At 42.9% G+C, this 13932-nt stretch overlaps 1 protein-coding gene across 2 annotated transcripts in view; it reads right to left on the bottom strand.

The window, feature by feature from the left end:
- Window positions 1–13932, bottom strand: part of LOC145997442 (rhotekin-like) — a 286448-nt gene that overhangs the window by 249790 nt on the left and 22726 nt on the right. Inside the window, exon 1 of one of the 2 annotated variants that reach the window (XM_083134490.1) lies at window positions 1252–1982. The exons of the other annotated variant lie outside the window; for it this stretch is intronic. Within the exon in view, the coding sequence (XP_082990616.1) occupies window positions 1252–1608 (357 nt within the window). The 5' untranslated portion in view covers window positions 1609–1982. Of the gene's footprint in view, window positions 1–1251; window positions 1983–13932 lie in introns of those variants that run through there. 2 annotated transcript variants of the gene reach the window in all.

Below are 13932 nucleotides of genomic sequence, written 5' to 3'. Positions count from 1 at the left end.
ACCGACTGGACCATCGCGGATATATCACGTTATTAAGTAATTGTGAACTGGAGATTTGTAACATCAATAAAAAAAAAACACCATGAATAAAGAATTAAAATTCTAATTGAAATATAAACTTCTTTTCAAAACCGTGTGCATGTACACCAGCCCTGCAATGACAGCGTCAATGCTATAAGGGGGGAGGGAGGGGGAGAAAGTTTTTGTTTTGTTTTTAAGTCCACTTTATGCACTGAAATGCTAATCCTGACGGGACCTACAGTTTTAAGTGGAATCCGAATCACTGTGTACCTCGACCGGATATCGAACCCGGGACGCCTTGATTGCAAGGCGACGATGTTACCACTAGGCCATCGGGGAGGCCTGCTTTGGAGAATTACAATATGGTATGTTTCTGTTATAAACCACTTTCCACTTAGGACCTGTGTTCCCACGAGACACGCAAGAGATGGTAAAACATAGCAGCTACTGAAATAAATAAAACAAACCATTTACAAAATTTCTGGGCACGCCACTAGGCAGTGTACCTTCTGGCTAACATGAAGAATACAGAACAGGTAACTGAAAATATGAATGCGCCTCCCAGTAGTGTACAACTTTGGCCAAGTTTAAGCCAGTGCGTTCCATGCCTCCACCGCCAATCGAATGAATAAGGTTATAGCGTATGTGGATACCGATAGTGTACTAACGCTCGTCTTGTGACCTAGGTGCCTCGGTTCAATTCCTGGAAGGGACAGACACATTGATCCGTACACACAATTCCGATTAGCCTATATGAACATGAAAGTGGATTTCAGGATTACTTCGGGTATTGAAGGAATGGAATGCAATTGAGAATGTATCGGTATCTTTGCCCAGGCCTTAGACCAATTCTACCACCTATGGCCCTCCTCTTCCCTGGTCAGCATCTGAAACGATTAATTGAGTCAGCACTTAGGCAATTTGCCGCCAGCCCTTACTCCCGAGCTATAATCTGTCTCTGAGATCTAAAATCTCCTGACACATGTTAAAAGCTGAGGCTGTAAATGGGCACTAAATATGGACAAAACATAGGACAACACCCAACCCTACAGAAGACTATACTGGCCGCATATCCACACACCAGAGCCTCTTTTCAAAGGTCACCCACCCCTTACATCCCTGAAACGATCTTGTTCAAGAGATAAAGGTGGCCTTCAGAAGAGCACGGGACGACAACAATGACAGCGACCTTCACCCAGTAGCAGCGATGTTAGCAGGGAAGAGACCTACCTTTTTGCAGTTGACCTTGTTGTTCCGCTGCACAATATGGCTCGCGACATTGGTGAAGCTCCTGCACTTCCTGGGAGGCATCTCGCTCTCCTGGATGAGGGGGTCGCGGAAGGTCACTCGCGTGTGGCGATGGGTCATTTTCGGGGCATGGTGAGACACGGTGACCCTGGGGCGACGGGGCTGCCCCCTCTCGGCCCACCAGCAGTTCATGCTGGGCAAGAGATCGCCATCCACGAAGGAGACACGACGCACTAAGTTTCGGCAGTGGGTAACTTCAGAGTCCTCCGAGGCAGAACTAGAGTCATCTTCTAGTTCCTCCTTGCGCTCAGGGACTATGTATAGTCTGATGCGATACATGTCTGCAAGAAAGGTCTTTTCTACAGAGTTGTCACCCTAGAGCACTATCGACCATCTTCATCGGTGCGATCATTACACTACCACAACACTGTACATGAACCAGACACCAGCACACGTAAAGCAGAGCCCCAGTAACGCCACAACGGAAACAATTCAACACCACACACACACAAAATTCCTAGCTGTCTCCACGGTTTTGCTGGAACGAAACTTGCGGATTGATCATCAGGACCAACACAGAAGCCACACGATTATGCATTCAGTCCCCCTGGAACGATCCGAACCGGTTCTGATCGCGAGGAAACACAGCACGATCTCACGTGGTGTTAGTAGGCTCTCTGAATACGTGTGCGTGCCCGGCGCCTATGGCTTCAGCCGTCGTACTGTCTCGCTTCGGCGAACGCTCGGCGCAACCTTTGCAGAGCGACTCCACCGAAGATGTTGCCTGCCACTTTCACAAAGCGCGCTTACCTGCGCAAGGTGGATTCTCGCGGAAATGCTTTGCACTTGTTCGTCTCTACTTCCCCTCAGGGTTGCTTGAGGTTCGAACGGAAGTAATATGTAAACAGAGTGTGAGTTATTGGAGGATCCGAAGACACGCGTACCTGCACGCTTACATCACGGTGTCTGTGTCCGCATATCTTCCTTCGCCTAGATCAACCCGTTTGGTTTCCTTGCTCATCCATATCCTGTTCATTAACTCTTGCCATGCGGCTCCAAAAATTCGTCTTTCCGATTCGGATAATACTAAATCACTTGCAGCAACTCTCAACATGTATTTAAACTTCGATCGAGTATTGCTGAATTATTACGTCCTGTATTTCCATTTCCTTTTGGCTAATTGCAAAGATGAGGATGATTGGATTGATTTGGTGCTTTAAGTCCACTTTATACACAGTAAGGCTAATCGGGACTGAACCTAGTTTAAAGTGGAATCCGAACCAGTATGTGCCGCCACCAGGAATCGAACCCGGGACCCCTTCATTACAAGGTGACGACGCTACCACTGCGCCATCGGGAAGGCCGAAAAGATAAGGATGAGTGACATTACGTTGAAATGGATGAAGGGACACTCACAAAGAACACTCATGCCCAGGCCGGGATCCGAACAGGGGCCCCTGACGTTGTAGCGCACTGTGCTTACCACTCCGTCGGTAATAGAAAAAAACAAATTATGATTAGTGGTTAAAAGGCAAAGCAAATTTCTTTCTCGGACCTCGAAACCACCATATTCTACATCCTATAATCACAGCTGACTATGGTGCAAACAAGAGATCCTGGTTCGATCCCCAGTGGAGGCACATTGCACAATAGTCCGAAACCCACTTTAAACTGTAGGTCCAGTTCCGAGTAACCTATCTGAGCAGAGATTGGACTTAAACTTTAGAGCCTTCCCGACGACGTAGGATCCCGGGTTCGATATGCGGTGAAGGCACATAGTGATAAGGATACCCTTTAAACCTGTAAGTCGAGTCCCGATTAGCCTATACGTGCATAAATTACACTTGAAACAAAAACTCAAGTAAAAAAAAAACAACTATTGACTGAATATGGTAACAAAAGTTTCAAGAAGACATATATTAGTAGTTACTGAAGATCGGAGTTCGGGGAAACCAGACAGGATTTTTCTAATTTTTAGCCAATGCAGTTACAGGCAAAATTAACTTCTTTGGAGTAACGATAACCACAAGTAGTTGCTTTTTGCATTTAGTAACTGTAAATCAGATACTTTTTCAAGTAACTATAAGACTTACTTATATTCACATTTTCACATGGAAGGAAATTTACTTCAGCCAGGTTTTTGTAATGTTCGCGTGAAGAATGTCCGAGTTCATGATTATTAAAATTATGGGAACAATATTATATTTTAGGACACAATTCGTGCTTGCTAAAAAGAATAAAATTAAAAATGTTAATCTTTAAGTGTAGATGTTTGATTTCAGTTTTATTGCCTTTATATTTCAATATTTAAAATGTATGAAGTTAATAACAGTTTAATGAAAATTAATGTTAATTTGTTTAGGTCGCCAGAGAAGGAAAAGCAAATGCGTTACGACGCCAGGGGTACCGAGTTCGAATCTCGGCCTGGGCATACATGTTCTTTCAGTGTCTCCCTTCAATATCATCATATCATCACTAAGCTTCATCGTCGCGATTATCCAAAAGTGGTAGAAAAGCGATGCTAAATAACAAAAACCAAGCCAGTGAAGGAAAAGAACAACTGGCATGAAATCCATATATGAAACACATACTGTACGGCTCAAAGTAAGTCAGTTAGTTGTAAAAAGTAACTTTCCAAGAAATAAGAAAAACACAAGCATATTCTAAGGTGCAGTGTAGTGCACTTTTAGATATTTCCTTGATGGAAATCTCATTTCCTGCTTCCACATACGTGAGGTAACGTCCGACATGTGATTTCAACCGGAGGACCATATGCTAACTCTGAGAAAGTGCGGAGGCGAAATTACTTGTATCGGCTATCATTGGGAAGAATCTCCATTGCATTCCACACTGCATGATTCCAATCAAGCCCCAGCCTCCGTGATGGGAAACGTGGAGTGAATATTTAATAATAAATTAATGGGTCGCCAGCGGCGGGGGATTCGGGGAAAAGGAGGATCGCAGAGGGGAATAATGCAAGCTCCTACGGCACTTCCTGGTCGTTCTAATCTGTTTTGCTCTGTATTAATTCTATCAGCAAGCTCTCCTTTCCATCAGCTGGCTCTATTACCTGTCATCCCGTGTGTACGAGACCAGTTCCATCTCCGTGCTGAACGGTCAAGGGGGATAATAGTGAGAGGAGAAGAGATTTGGCAGTTTCGTTTTTTGAATGAAAATTGCTATCTCGCTCTCGGTCTCAAGTTGAAAATTCCGGTTTCTGCTTGATCACGTCTCTATTGATAATTACGGTGTTCTAGGTTTAGTTTGGACTTTAAAATAGTTCACTCGATCTCATCTGGACTTCAATATATCTATTTCTGTCTAGACTAGACTTCAATGCAGATGTCTCCGTCTAGTCTGGACTTGAATATATCTGTCTCAGTCTAGTCTGGATTTAATAATAGCTGTCTCGATCTAGTCCGGACTTGATTATAGCTGTTTCGGTCTAGTCCTGACTTGAATAAATCTGTCTCTGTATAGTCTTGACTTGAATATATCTGTCTCTGTCTAGTCTGATCTTGAATATGTCTGTACCGGTCTGTCTAGCCTTGACTTGAAAATAGATGTCTCAGCCTCGTCTCGAGTCGAATATGACTATCTCATTCTGAGGATCAAAGTTTGAACCTACAGTAGAGAGATCCTGAGTCAACCACTCAACGCAGTCAGCCATTGAAGCGACAGATGCTTTCCACTCATTGCCGTTTTTCTTTCAATACTTGAAACTCACATCTCGGAAAACAGAGTGAATGATAATAATGATGGATGCATTTTGCCTGTAATTGTGCTTACCGCCAGCTTTACAGCAATACCATATCATGAAAGCACTATTTAAGGTTTAAGAAGTTAGTTGCAAACGAGTAGGCTGAAAGAACTGGCACTTTACTAAATGCGGAGTTATAATCAACACAAAAGAAAAGAGCAAGGCAAGAGAAGGTAGGGGAGGGAAGATTAAAGAGGAAGGGAGGTTCGAGATTTGATTACACCCAGCCGACCGCAGCCGGTAATGGAAAGTGGAGGTATGCGACAACTACTGGTTGTTTGGAATCAAGTACATGGCAACTAGAAGGAAAAGTGAAAAGAGCGACACTAATTTAAAGAGGTGACAGTGAGCATTGTACTTTGAGAATATAACCACTTTTTTTTACATGTACAGGAAAAAGCTTCATAGTGGAATGTTTGAAAGGAGAGGACTGAGACAAAGCACTTGGAGAACCCAGAAAATCCGGTGAAGTCTTTCACGATCAGTTTCGGATTATTATTCACGGTAGTAGTCGTGGAAAGAGGGGATTCAGGTTTCAAATTCCGATATCCGTTTCGGAAACAACGAATAATTCGGATATCCGAATATCAGGCTAACACGGATATTCCTGATATCCGAGTACTTAGATAATCTGTGTATGCAGGTAATGCTATTTACTTTTTTAAGTACAGAAGGTTATTCTGGTAAGAATGGTGTCTGAAATTAATAATATAACTATCAAATAAACTTTGTGCATTTGTACTGGACTCAGCAATACAAAGATTGCTACTAGGCGAAAAAGGTAAACATACAAAAAAAAGAAAAAAAAAAGCGGAGAATCCGTAAAACGTAAAACGGGCAGGTTGGATGAGAGATTTGTAACGAATCTGTACTCTAAATAAACGAACATGAAGAATAAAAGAGTATGTGGGGAATCCCGCAAAACGGATAAACGATAAAACTGTCAAGATAATTCGGGAATCCGGATATTTTGGATCTAAGATAATTATTTTGTTGATCAATAAATAGCTATTCGATTTTTGCTACATTAATGTCCTTGCCAGGACAGTTTATTTAATACAAATTTTAGCGATTTAACTGTAGGTATATGATTGATTGATAGATTTACTGTTTTAAGTCCACTTTATGTACAGGAAGGCTAATCGGGACTGGACCTACAGTTTAAAGTGGGATCCGAACCACTATGAGCCTCCACCGGGTATCGAACCCGAGACCCCTTGAGCTACATAATGAATATGTGTTGTTATATCTCTATTCTTATACGATCTTTCTAACTATTCATGTAATAGTAATAATATTAATTATTTTCCCTAATTTAATAATAATAATTAGATTGATTGATTTGGTGATTTAAGTCCACTTTATGCACAGGAAGGCTAATCGGGACTGGACCTACAGTTTAAAGTGGGATCCGAACCACTATGCGCCTCCACCGGGTAAGTCCACACACACACACACAAACAAACACAACAGAAGTGAGAACGGCTTGAGAACATTTGCTATTTTCTGGATTTCGATACCGGAGCCTGCTAGCTCGTTTTCCAAGTAACTCCCCAAGTATCCTCACGACACTGGGTCAACACCGAAATTTTAGAGGCTCCAACCGGGGATCGAACCCGGGACCGCGCGCATAAAAGGCGTGAGCGCCAACTATTTGGCCACCTAGGAGCTCTACTTAAATAAATAGTTCGTTCTTTAGATGAACACTGGGTCTCCTAGAAGAGAGCAGGAGTTGCCAAACGGGGAAAAAAGTACATACAGGTCTCGACCAAGAAAAGAAAACATCCATCGTCGAATTTTCAACCGTAAACAAGCGTACGGAGTGTTGTAATGCAACCAAGTGCTTGCCATGTAATCCTGCCCCTGCGTTGGTAAATTTGCGATATTCTTCAACACATCGTCGTCACCTTTTATCAGTGCCAGTGTTTGTACCATCGTGAAGAGCGAAAGTAGACACGGGTTCAAAATGTGTGCATGGTACAGAAACAAAACTTCAACATCCTCCCTACAGCCTACATCTTTCCCCGTGTGATTCTCCCATTTTTTGCGACTTGAAGACAGACATTCGTGGGCTTTGATCGGTTGATTTGGTTTATTTTACTTCTCTCTTCGCCTAAACACGAAGATGGGAATGATTGATGATATGATGAAATTCGTGAAAGGATACTCACGAAGAACACCGGGATTCAAACCCGGGACCCCTGTCCTAACCACTCCGTTACGGAGGTTGGCAGACATTCATGGACGTATTCGACTGGGTAAGGTTGTGGATCCGTCAGCAGCTGACAAGCTTTTACAGTCGTGACTCCCAGTGGGAATGTGCCAACAGTTAAGGAGATTACTTTTGAGGTAATACATTTTCAATGAAACTTTTTGGTGGCTGACAAGTCTTTATTTGACTGCCCCTTTTATAATTATTCAGGCATCCAACCCCATGGTATGTCTAGATAAGTGACATAGTAAAGACATTTAGTAATTTAGGCGACATATTCATATATTGTACTACATTTTACCAAATTACCGAAGGAGACAAGACTCTCAGACAGTAAGTCTGGTCTCAGTTTTCAAACATGTTGCCGGTTCCACCCTTATAAGGCAATGACTTACTTCAAAAAACTATTTTCCAACCACAGACAGAAGAGAAAAAAAAACATCGTGCACTAACGGTGTTTGTCAATGTTCAGACAGACACACCACAATCTAGCGAGTTCAATTTCACGGTAGATTTTTCACGAAGGTTTTTTGTAACGAGAACAGAGAACAGGTAACGCCAGCGGAAGGGGACTGGACCGTTGACAAATGTCGGTTCTAATTGAAAGCAACGGTGTCCATGCCAACAATACGAAGCAACAATTCAGCAGTGCCCGAGATATCTAGGTCTTGCTTACCAAAACAACAATTATGCATGCACGGTTTTGATTTCCAGCTTGGCCACTGTCCACCGGAGCGTTGCGGAAGGACAAAGGAGTTCAACTGGAAAAAGTCCAGGCACAGCCATTGCACTGGAGAAAACTGGTCAAAAGAGCCCGTTTCTACTCAAACTGAACCACGGTACTTCCAATTATACTCATAACTAATATTATTTTAGCAAAGCAAGTTTCAATGTAGTGCCAATGTAACACATTCGTTGGACGATTTAGTTTATGTTGCGCCGACCTTCGTGGCAAAATGGTTAGAACACCGCGCTAAACGCCGGGTTCGAATCACGACCTGGGCATGGGTGTTTCTTGTGAAAGTCCCTTCATCTATTTCATCATATTATCACTAATCCTCATATTCGCAATTAGCCCAAAGTGGTGGACTAAATCTAAATGTAATTGATGTTGCTGAGGCGACGGATAGGTACACGACAATCGGAAGTTAACTGAGAAGTGGGAGGATAAGAAAGTGCATGTGGTCTTTGTTAAGGTACCATTCCCAGCCACGGGTGACCAAGGGGGCGAATATCCCATACAAGGAGACTGATAAATTTAATAACAAATTGCCAATTAACGGAAGAGTATAAATGACGATCCCCTCCCTTTGACACCTGAAAAGGCAAAAGTGTGTTGACAGTTTGTTTCAAATCAACGTATGCTAAGGATAGGTTAATTGGGACTGGACCTACAATTTAAAGTGGCATCAAAGCAACCGAACATGTGCCTCACCGGAAATCGAGTCGGCGATCGCCTCTCCGTGTAACAACTCCCCCCCCCAACAACCAATCCTTGCACTTTCCTGCACCTTTGCCCAAGGGGTTATAACATGATACTATCCGACGGACGTTTGGTTTTTCAAAAAAAGTTGCATAAAAAAAGGTTGAATAATAATATATTCACAATCATAGTAATGGATGTGTTGTTTATTAGCTCCCCACGAAGCATATCGTAATTTGTCGCCGTAACCACAGCTCCACCTTCTTTCCACCAACCTTTTACACCATTTGGTGCTAAATTTATAAAACTTCCATTTCGTGCGCAATGAATAATTGCTTCGACAAGATACTTACAAAAATTTACATTATGGTAAATTATTTCAGCTGCTTACTGAACCTTTCACTCATTTAACCTGGAAATGTATCACGTGACTTGCAAATTCCAGCTCCAGGGAAAGAAGCTAATGTACTGGAGAACTACTAAGTGCTATCTTTATGTCGCATGTAGCCATGTACAGTTTGCTGCGTATTTGTGAGGGTATAATAGTATACAACGTATTTATGCATCTTCCCTTGATGGACAATTAACCTTCATCTGTTAACAGAAACGCCAAGTGAAGGGAAAGTCATCATCAATGGTGCAAACTTACGTTCAATTGTAAATCTTCGAATTTGTCTTCCTTTTCACTGCCTCAAGATACTGAACGTGAAGTGTGGGGTTACTCATGCTTTCAATGTATTTAACGGACTTAAGGAGTTATAGTGTGATTACTCCCGTAAAGTCCCTGCACTTTCTACATCAGCATTTTGAATACGTTTTACATATTATAGGCATGTGAAAATTGAAGTTTAAAACAGGTTCAAAATAAACGTTCGTGTTAAAGAATGGGCCGATGGGGTTAACACCGACCTTTTTGATGCTTGATTGATTTGGTTTATTCTACTTCGCTTTTCTGCCACTTTTGGATAGTCGCGAAGATGAGGATGAGTGATGAAATTGATGAAGGGAGACTCACAAACACCCATGACCAGACCGGAATTTGAACCAGGGACCAATGGCATCATAGCAAGCTGTGCTAACCAGTCCGCCAAGTAGATCAAGTACAATCAAACTAAATTTTACTAGTGGGATTTAGAATTCACACTAATTAGTAGAGCTTGAGAATTAGTACAGTCACCATTTAATTACTAAGCTATGAATTCAGTAATAGATATTTATTTATTTCTTATTCGTGGGTGCGGATCGGCCAAACTATACATGAAAGGTTCAAAACTAGGGATGGACGATACCGGAAATTTCATATCGCGATATTTCGTCAAGAAAATATTATCACAGACGATATGCTACGATATTTTTCCGTATCGTGATATCGGCGATAAGCTATATCGTCTCCACGATATATATCGCGCCAAATATCGTGACGATATTTCGCCGACACGATATATATCACCGACACGATATACATCGCCAAATATGGTGCCGATATATCGTTTCCACGATATACATCGCCAAATATAGTGACGATATATTGTCTCCAAGATATACATCGCCAAATATCGTCACGACATATCACCGACACGACATATATCGCCCAAATATCGTGTAGTTGATATCGCCGAACTATAGCCTATATTTTCAATATCGCGATATATCGTCTGGACGATATATCGCCCAACACTATTGAAAACACATTGATACATGTGTTGGGTGACTAGGATGCTCCTCGGAAGGCTCACACATCATCTGCTCCTTCCACAATGCTCAATAACGTGCCTCAACAATCGGAAGCTGGCAGAGCTCCAGACAGTCCCTTTTGGTGTAATCCCAAAGTTCATTGTCCAGCCTGTACACTCTTCTTCATTCTAAAGTAAGAGCATGACAGGCCAGGAGTGAAGGACCTTTTCTTGGTGGAAAAGATATTCAAGAGTAGCAAGAGGTTTATCGAATAAAAATAAAGTCCCTTTAAATTGTAAGAAATGTAAATAGTAACTCCAACTCAAATGGGCGCATTTATCATCAGCCCGGTTTTGACCAAATTTAAAGGTCCCCTATATTAATGGACATCGCCGGAAATTTTTGTAGGGGGATAGATTATTGATAAAACTTGGGAACAGTAGAAATAACAATAATAATAATAATCATGATTATAATTATTTTCATTCGATCACAATTATAAACGAACAAAAATGAACTATTATTATTCCAAATCCATTATACAGAGACTGTTCGCTTTATATCCGACCATCTTCGATTCGGTGCTGCCACCTGGCGTATCATGCTGGAACTATGGGTCTGCTGGCGGGAGCAGTGTTGTGTCTGACCTTGTAGGTGCGTGAGAGTTGGTAGTAAATGTTATCAAATGGCGCCGAAAATCAACCGGTATTGGGAGGGTTACGTAATGGCCCTTTTCCATGCTAAGTTTTCATACGTACGCATTGTGAAACAGTGTCGGGAGAATGGGTTAACACTCGGGGTGACTACTGCGAAAGCTATTGTGGCCCGTTACACACAACAGGCTCTCTTGCGAAACATTCACCCACGAAAACTACAAGGAGAAGGGATGCAAGTGAAGTGTCACCCGTAGTGCGAAGGGGGATCCGTCGATTGGCATGCAAAGAAAATCCCCCGACTCAACGTGATATGGCCCACAGATTTCACCTCGCACCTTCAACTCTGAACAAAACAATTCGCAAGCGCCTCAGGTTGAAGTGTGTGCGGAAGACCCGTGTACACCACCTTCTACCGCGTCACATTGCCGAACGTAAGACGAACTGCAGGAAACTGTACGAAAAGTACCTGGCGGGTTCCAAATGGAAGAAAGTTGTCACAATGGATGAATCATATGTCCATCTCACTGCTGGTGTTCACATTCGGGCGATCACATACCGTGACATTGACGGCAAGGGGCGCAGCAACTTTGTTCGTCAGTGTAGGGAAAGTTTCCCTCGTGGCTTTATGGTTGTGACGGGATTCGGATATGAGGGTACGTTGATGATACGCAAGGTGGACAAAAACATCAAGGTGAATGCCAGATACTTCCAAGACTCCATTCTGACACCTATCTATCGGAGAGACACCCCACAATTGTATGCAATGGACGCGAATCAGGTGATGATCCATATGGACAAGGCTTCGTGTCATACCGCCAGAACATGACTACGTTTTTATCAGGAAATGGCAGAGGAATTAGGAATTCGTGTCATTCCGTTTGAAGACATTCCTGTGCAAAGCCCAGATGCCAGTCCAGTGGATTTTTGCGTCTTCAACATCGCCGCCCGCGCATCCTGGATGGGCTATGGAAAGCTTGCAGGGAGGAGTGGGACAGAATTCCCATGCATGTCCTGCGCCGGAGCTTGCTGCAATGGAAACTGCGATGCCGGGCGATAGTCCACAATGCTGGGGGTCCAATAGAACATGATCGGTGGTGGCGTCGCGGTCTCTCTTAAGGTGAGTACCCGTCAAAAATGGTCGGATATAAAGCGAACAACCTTCTGTAATTATATATATATATGTAACGAGTGCACTCACGGTCCCCGAAATGACGTGTCAATCATACCCCGGCACGGGGCCAAACGTCTTTATGTGTACGGGAAACCGGTCGTGACTCACGGTCCAGTTATCAAGTTCGGTACTGAGACGGTCGTTTATTGTCATACTATTGCGAGGCGGAGATTAATACCTTGAAAAGTTACACTGTTTTGTTTACCTTTGATTTGTAGATTCGAACAATCATAAAACACTAATAGCATAATATCTGGTACCTGAAAAACGTCAAATAACAACACTGACGAACGGTAAAAAAGTGAATATATATTGTAACAACAAAAATTATTGCAATCAACAACTGTTTACAAAGCCTCCTCACTCTCACAACATTCACTCTATCTCTCTTTCACACACATGAGGTATTTTTACATGTGAAGTATGGATACAAATCATGGATCTCATTAACATATCATTCCTTTTAATTTTTAAGCCTTTATGTGAATTTAGGGCATTTGTCTGCCAGCTCCTGTGCTCTTTTAAATTAACTTAAGTGCCAGCCCTCGGAAAGCGGTTAACTAAGACAATTGGGTCGGCGTGGTTAAATCTTTCGTTCGAATGAACGTATGCATCGAGTCGTAAGCACGACATTATACAAGTTTCTCGGACGGGGGTATTACACACAAGCCTCTCTCGTCCAATGAGAACAACTACACAATTACATAGGGATGCAAAAACTTAATTGGCTCCAGCTGCCGGAAATACACAAATCAATCGTCGGCGCGAGCAAAAATTACCTTAAATACCACTATGCAACAAATAATACTATTTCACGAACACGACCTTGCACTAAAAACAACTACGCTTTCCACAATTAAAAAGGACTCATCAGTCAACTATTGACAAATTAAATGGCGCGACGGGGCGGTCGGTTACACAAAAAAAAATGGAGCACACTTTGACAATTTACACTAAATATTAAAGAAATGAAATGGAGCTTCTAACGCTGAATGCAGACAATTAAATTAGCACATCTGAACATGAAATAACTCTTTTTTTTTTTATAACAATACCAAAAATTATCAGACGCGGGGATTAGGTTCGGGGTTTCCTGAGTAACTTTGCGAATAAGTGAGACTTCGGCGTTAACTGTACGGTGTTGATACTGACGACGCACGTTTACATGGACATGAGACCCTCTGAAGTATACTGTACCAGACTCTGCTACATGGCGTGGTCATTCATCTCTCCTGGACGCGGGACTTGCACACGGTTCCTTTGTGGCGAAATTGTCCTCCAAGGTCGATCGCGTCGAAGAATAGTTGCGACGATCTGGTGTACTTGCACCTCCTTAGTACTTCGGGCGTTCCTCTTGCCACTAGCGTCGGATGTACGTGGTCACGCGCCGGTTCGGAATCTCTCTGGTGACGGGCTTCGATTCGGCGTCGTTCTGGAAGCGTCGTTCTGGAGTCGTCCTTCAATCTCTCCCTCTGGCTTCGATCGGCGTCGTTCTGGAGTCGTCCTTCAATCTCTCTCTCTGGTGACGGGCTTCGATCGGCGTCGTTCTGAAGACGTCCTTCGGGCTTTGGGCAGTGTTTGGCTTTGATGTCGTCTTTGGCGTTGGCTGACTGGCTTCATCGGAAGATGGCGATGCATCGTTGCGGGGTCAGGGAAGTCGACAGACTCCCTTCTCAATCTCCTTTAGCCGCCCATGATTATGTAGTTAACGCTTGGCAAAAAACAAATCACCGCGTAATCTTCACCAAAATAAGGCGCACACTGGTA

Source organism: Lepisma saccharinum, chromosome 1, assembly GCF_977018435.1.
Source record: "Lepisma saccharinum chromosome 1, izLepSacc3.1, whole genome shotgun sequence".
Lineage (NCBI taxonomy): Eukaryota > Metazoa > Arthropoda > Insecta > Zygentoma > Lepismatidae > Lepisma > Lepisma saccharinum.
This window is presented reverse-complemented; position numbering and strand designations above follow the sequence as displayed.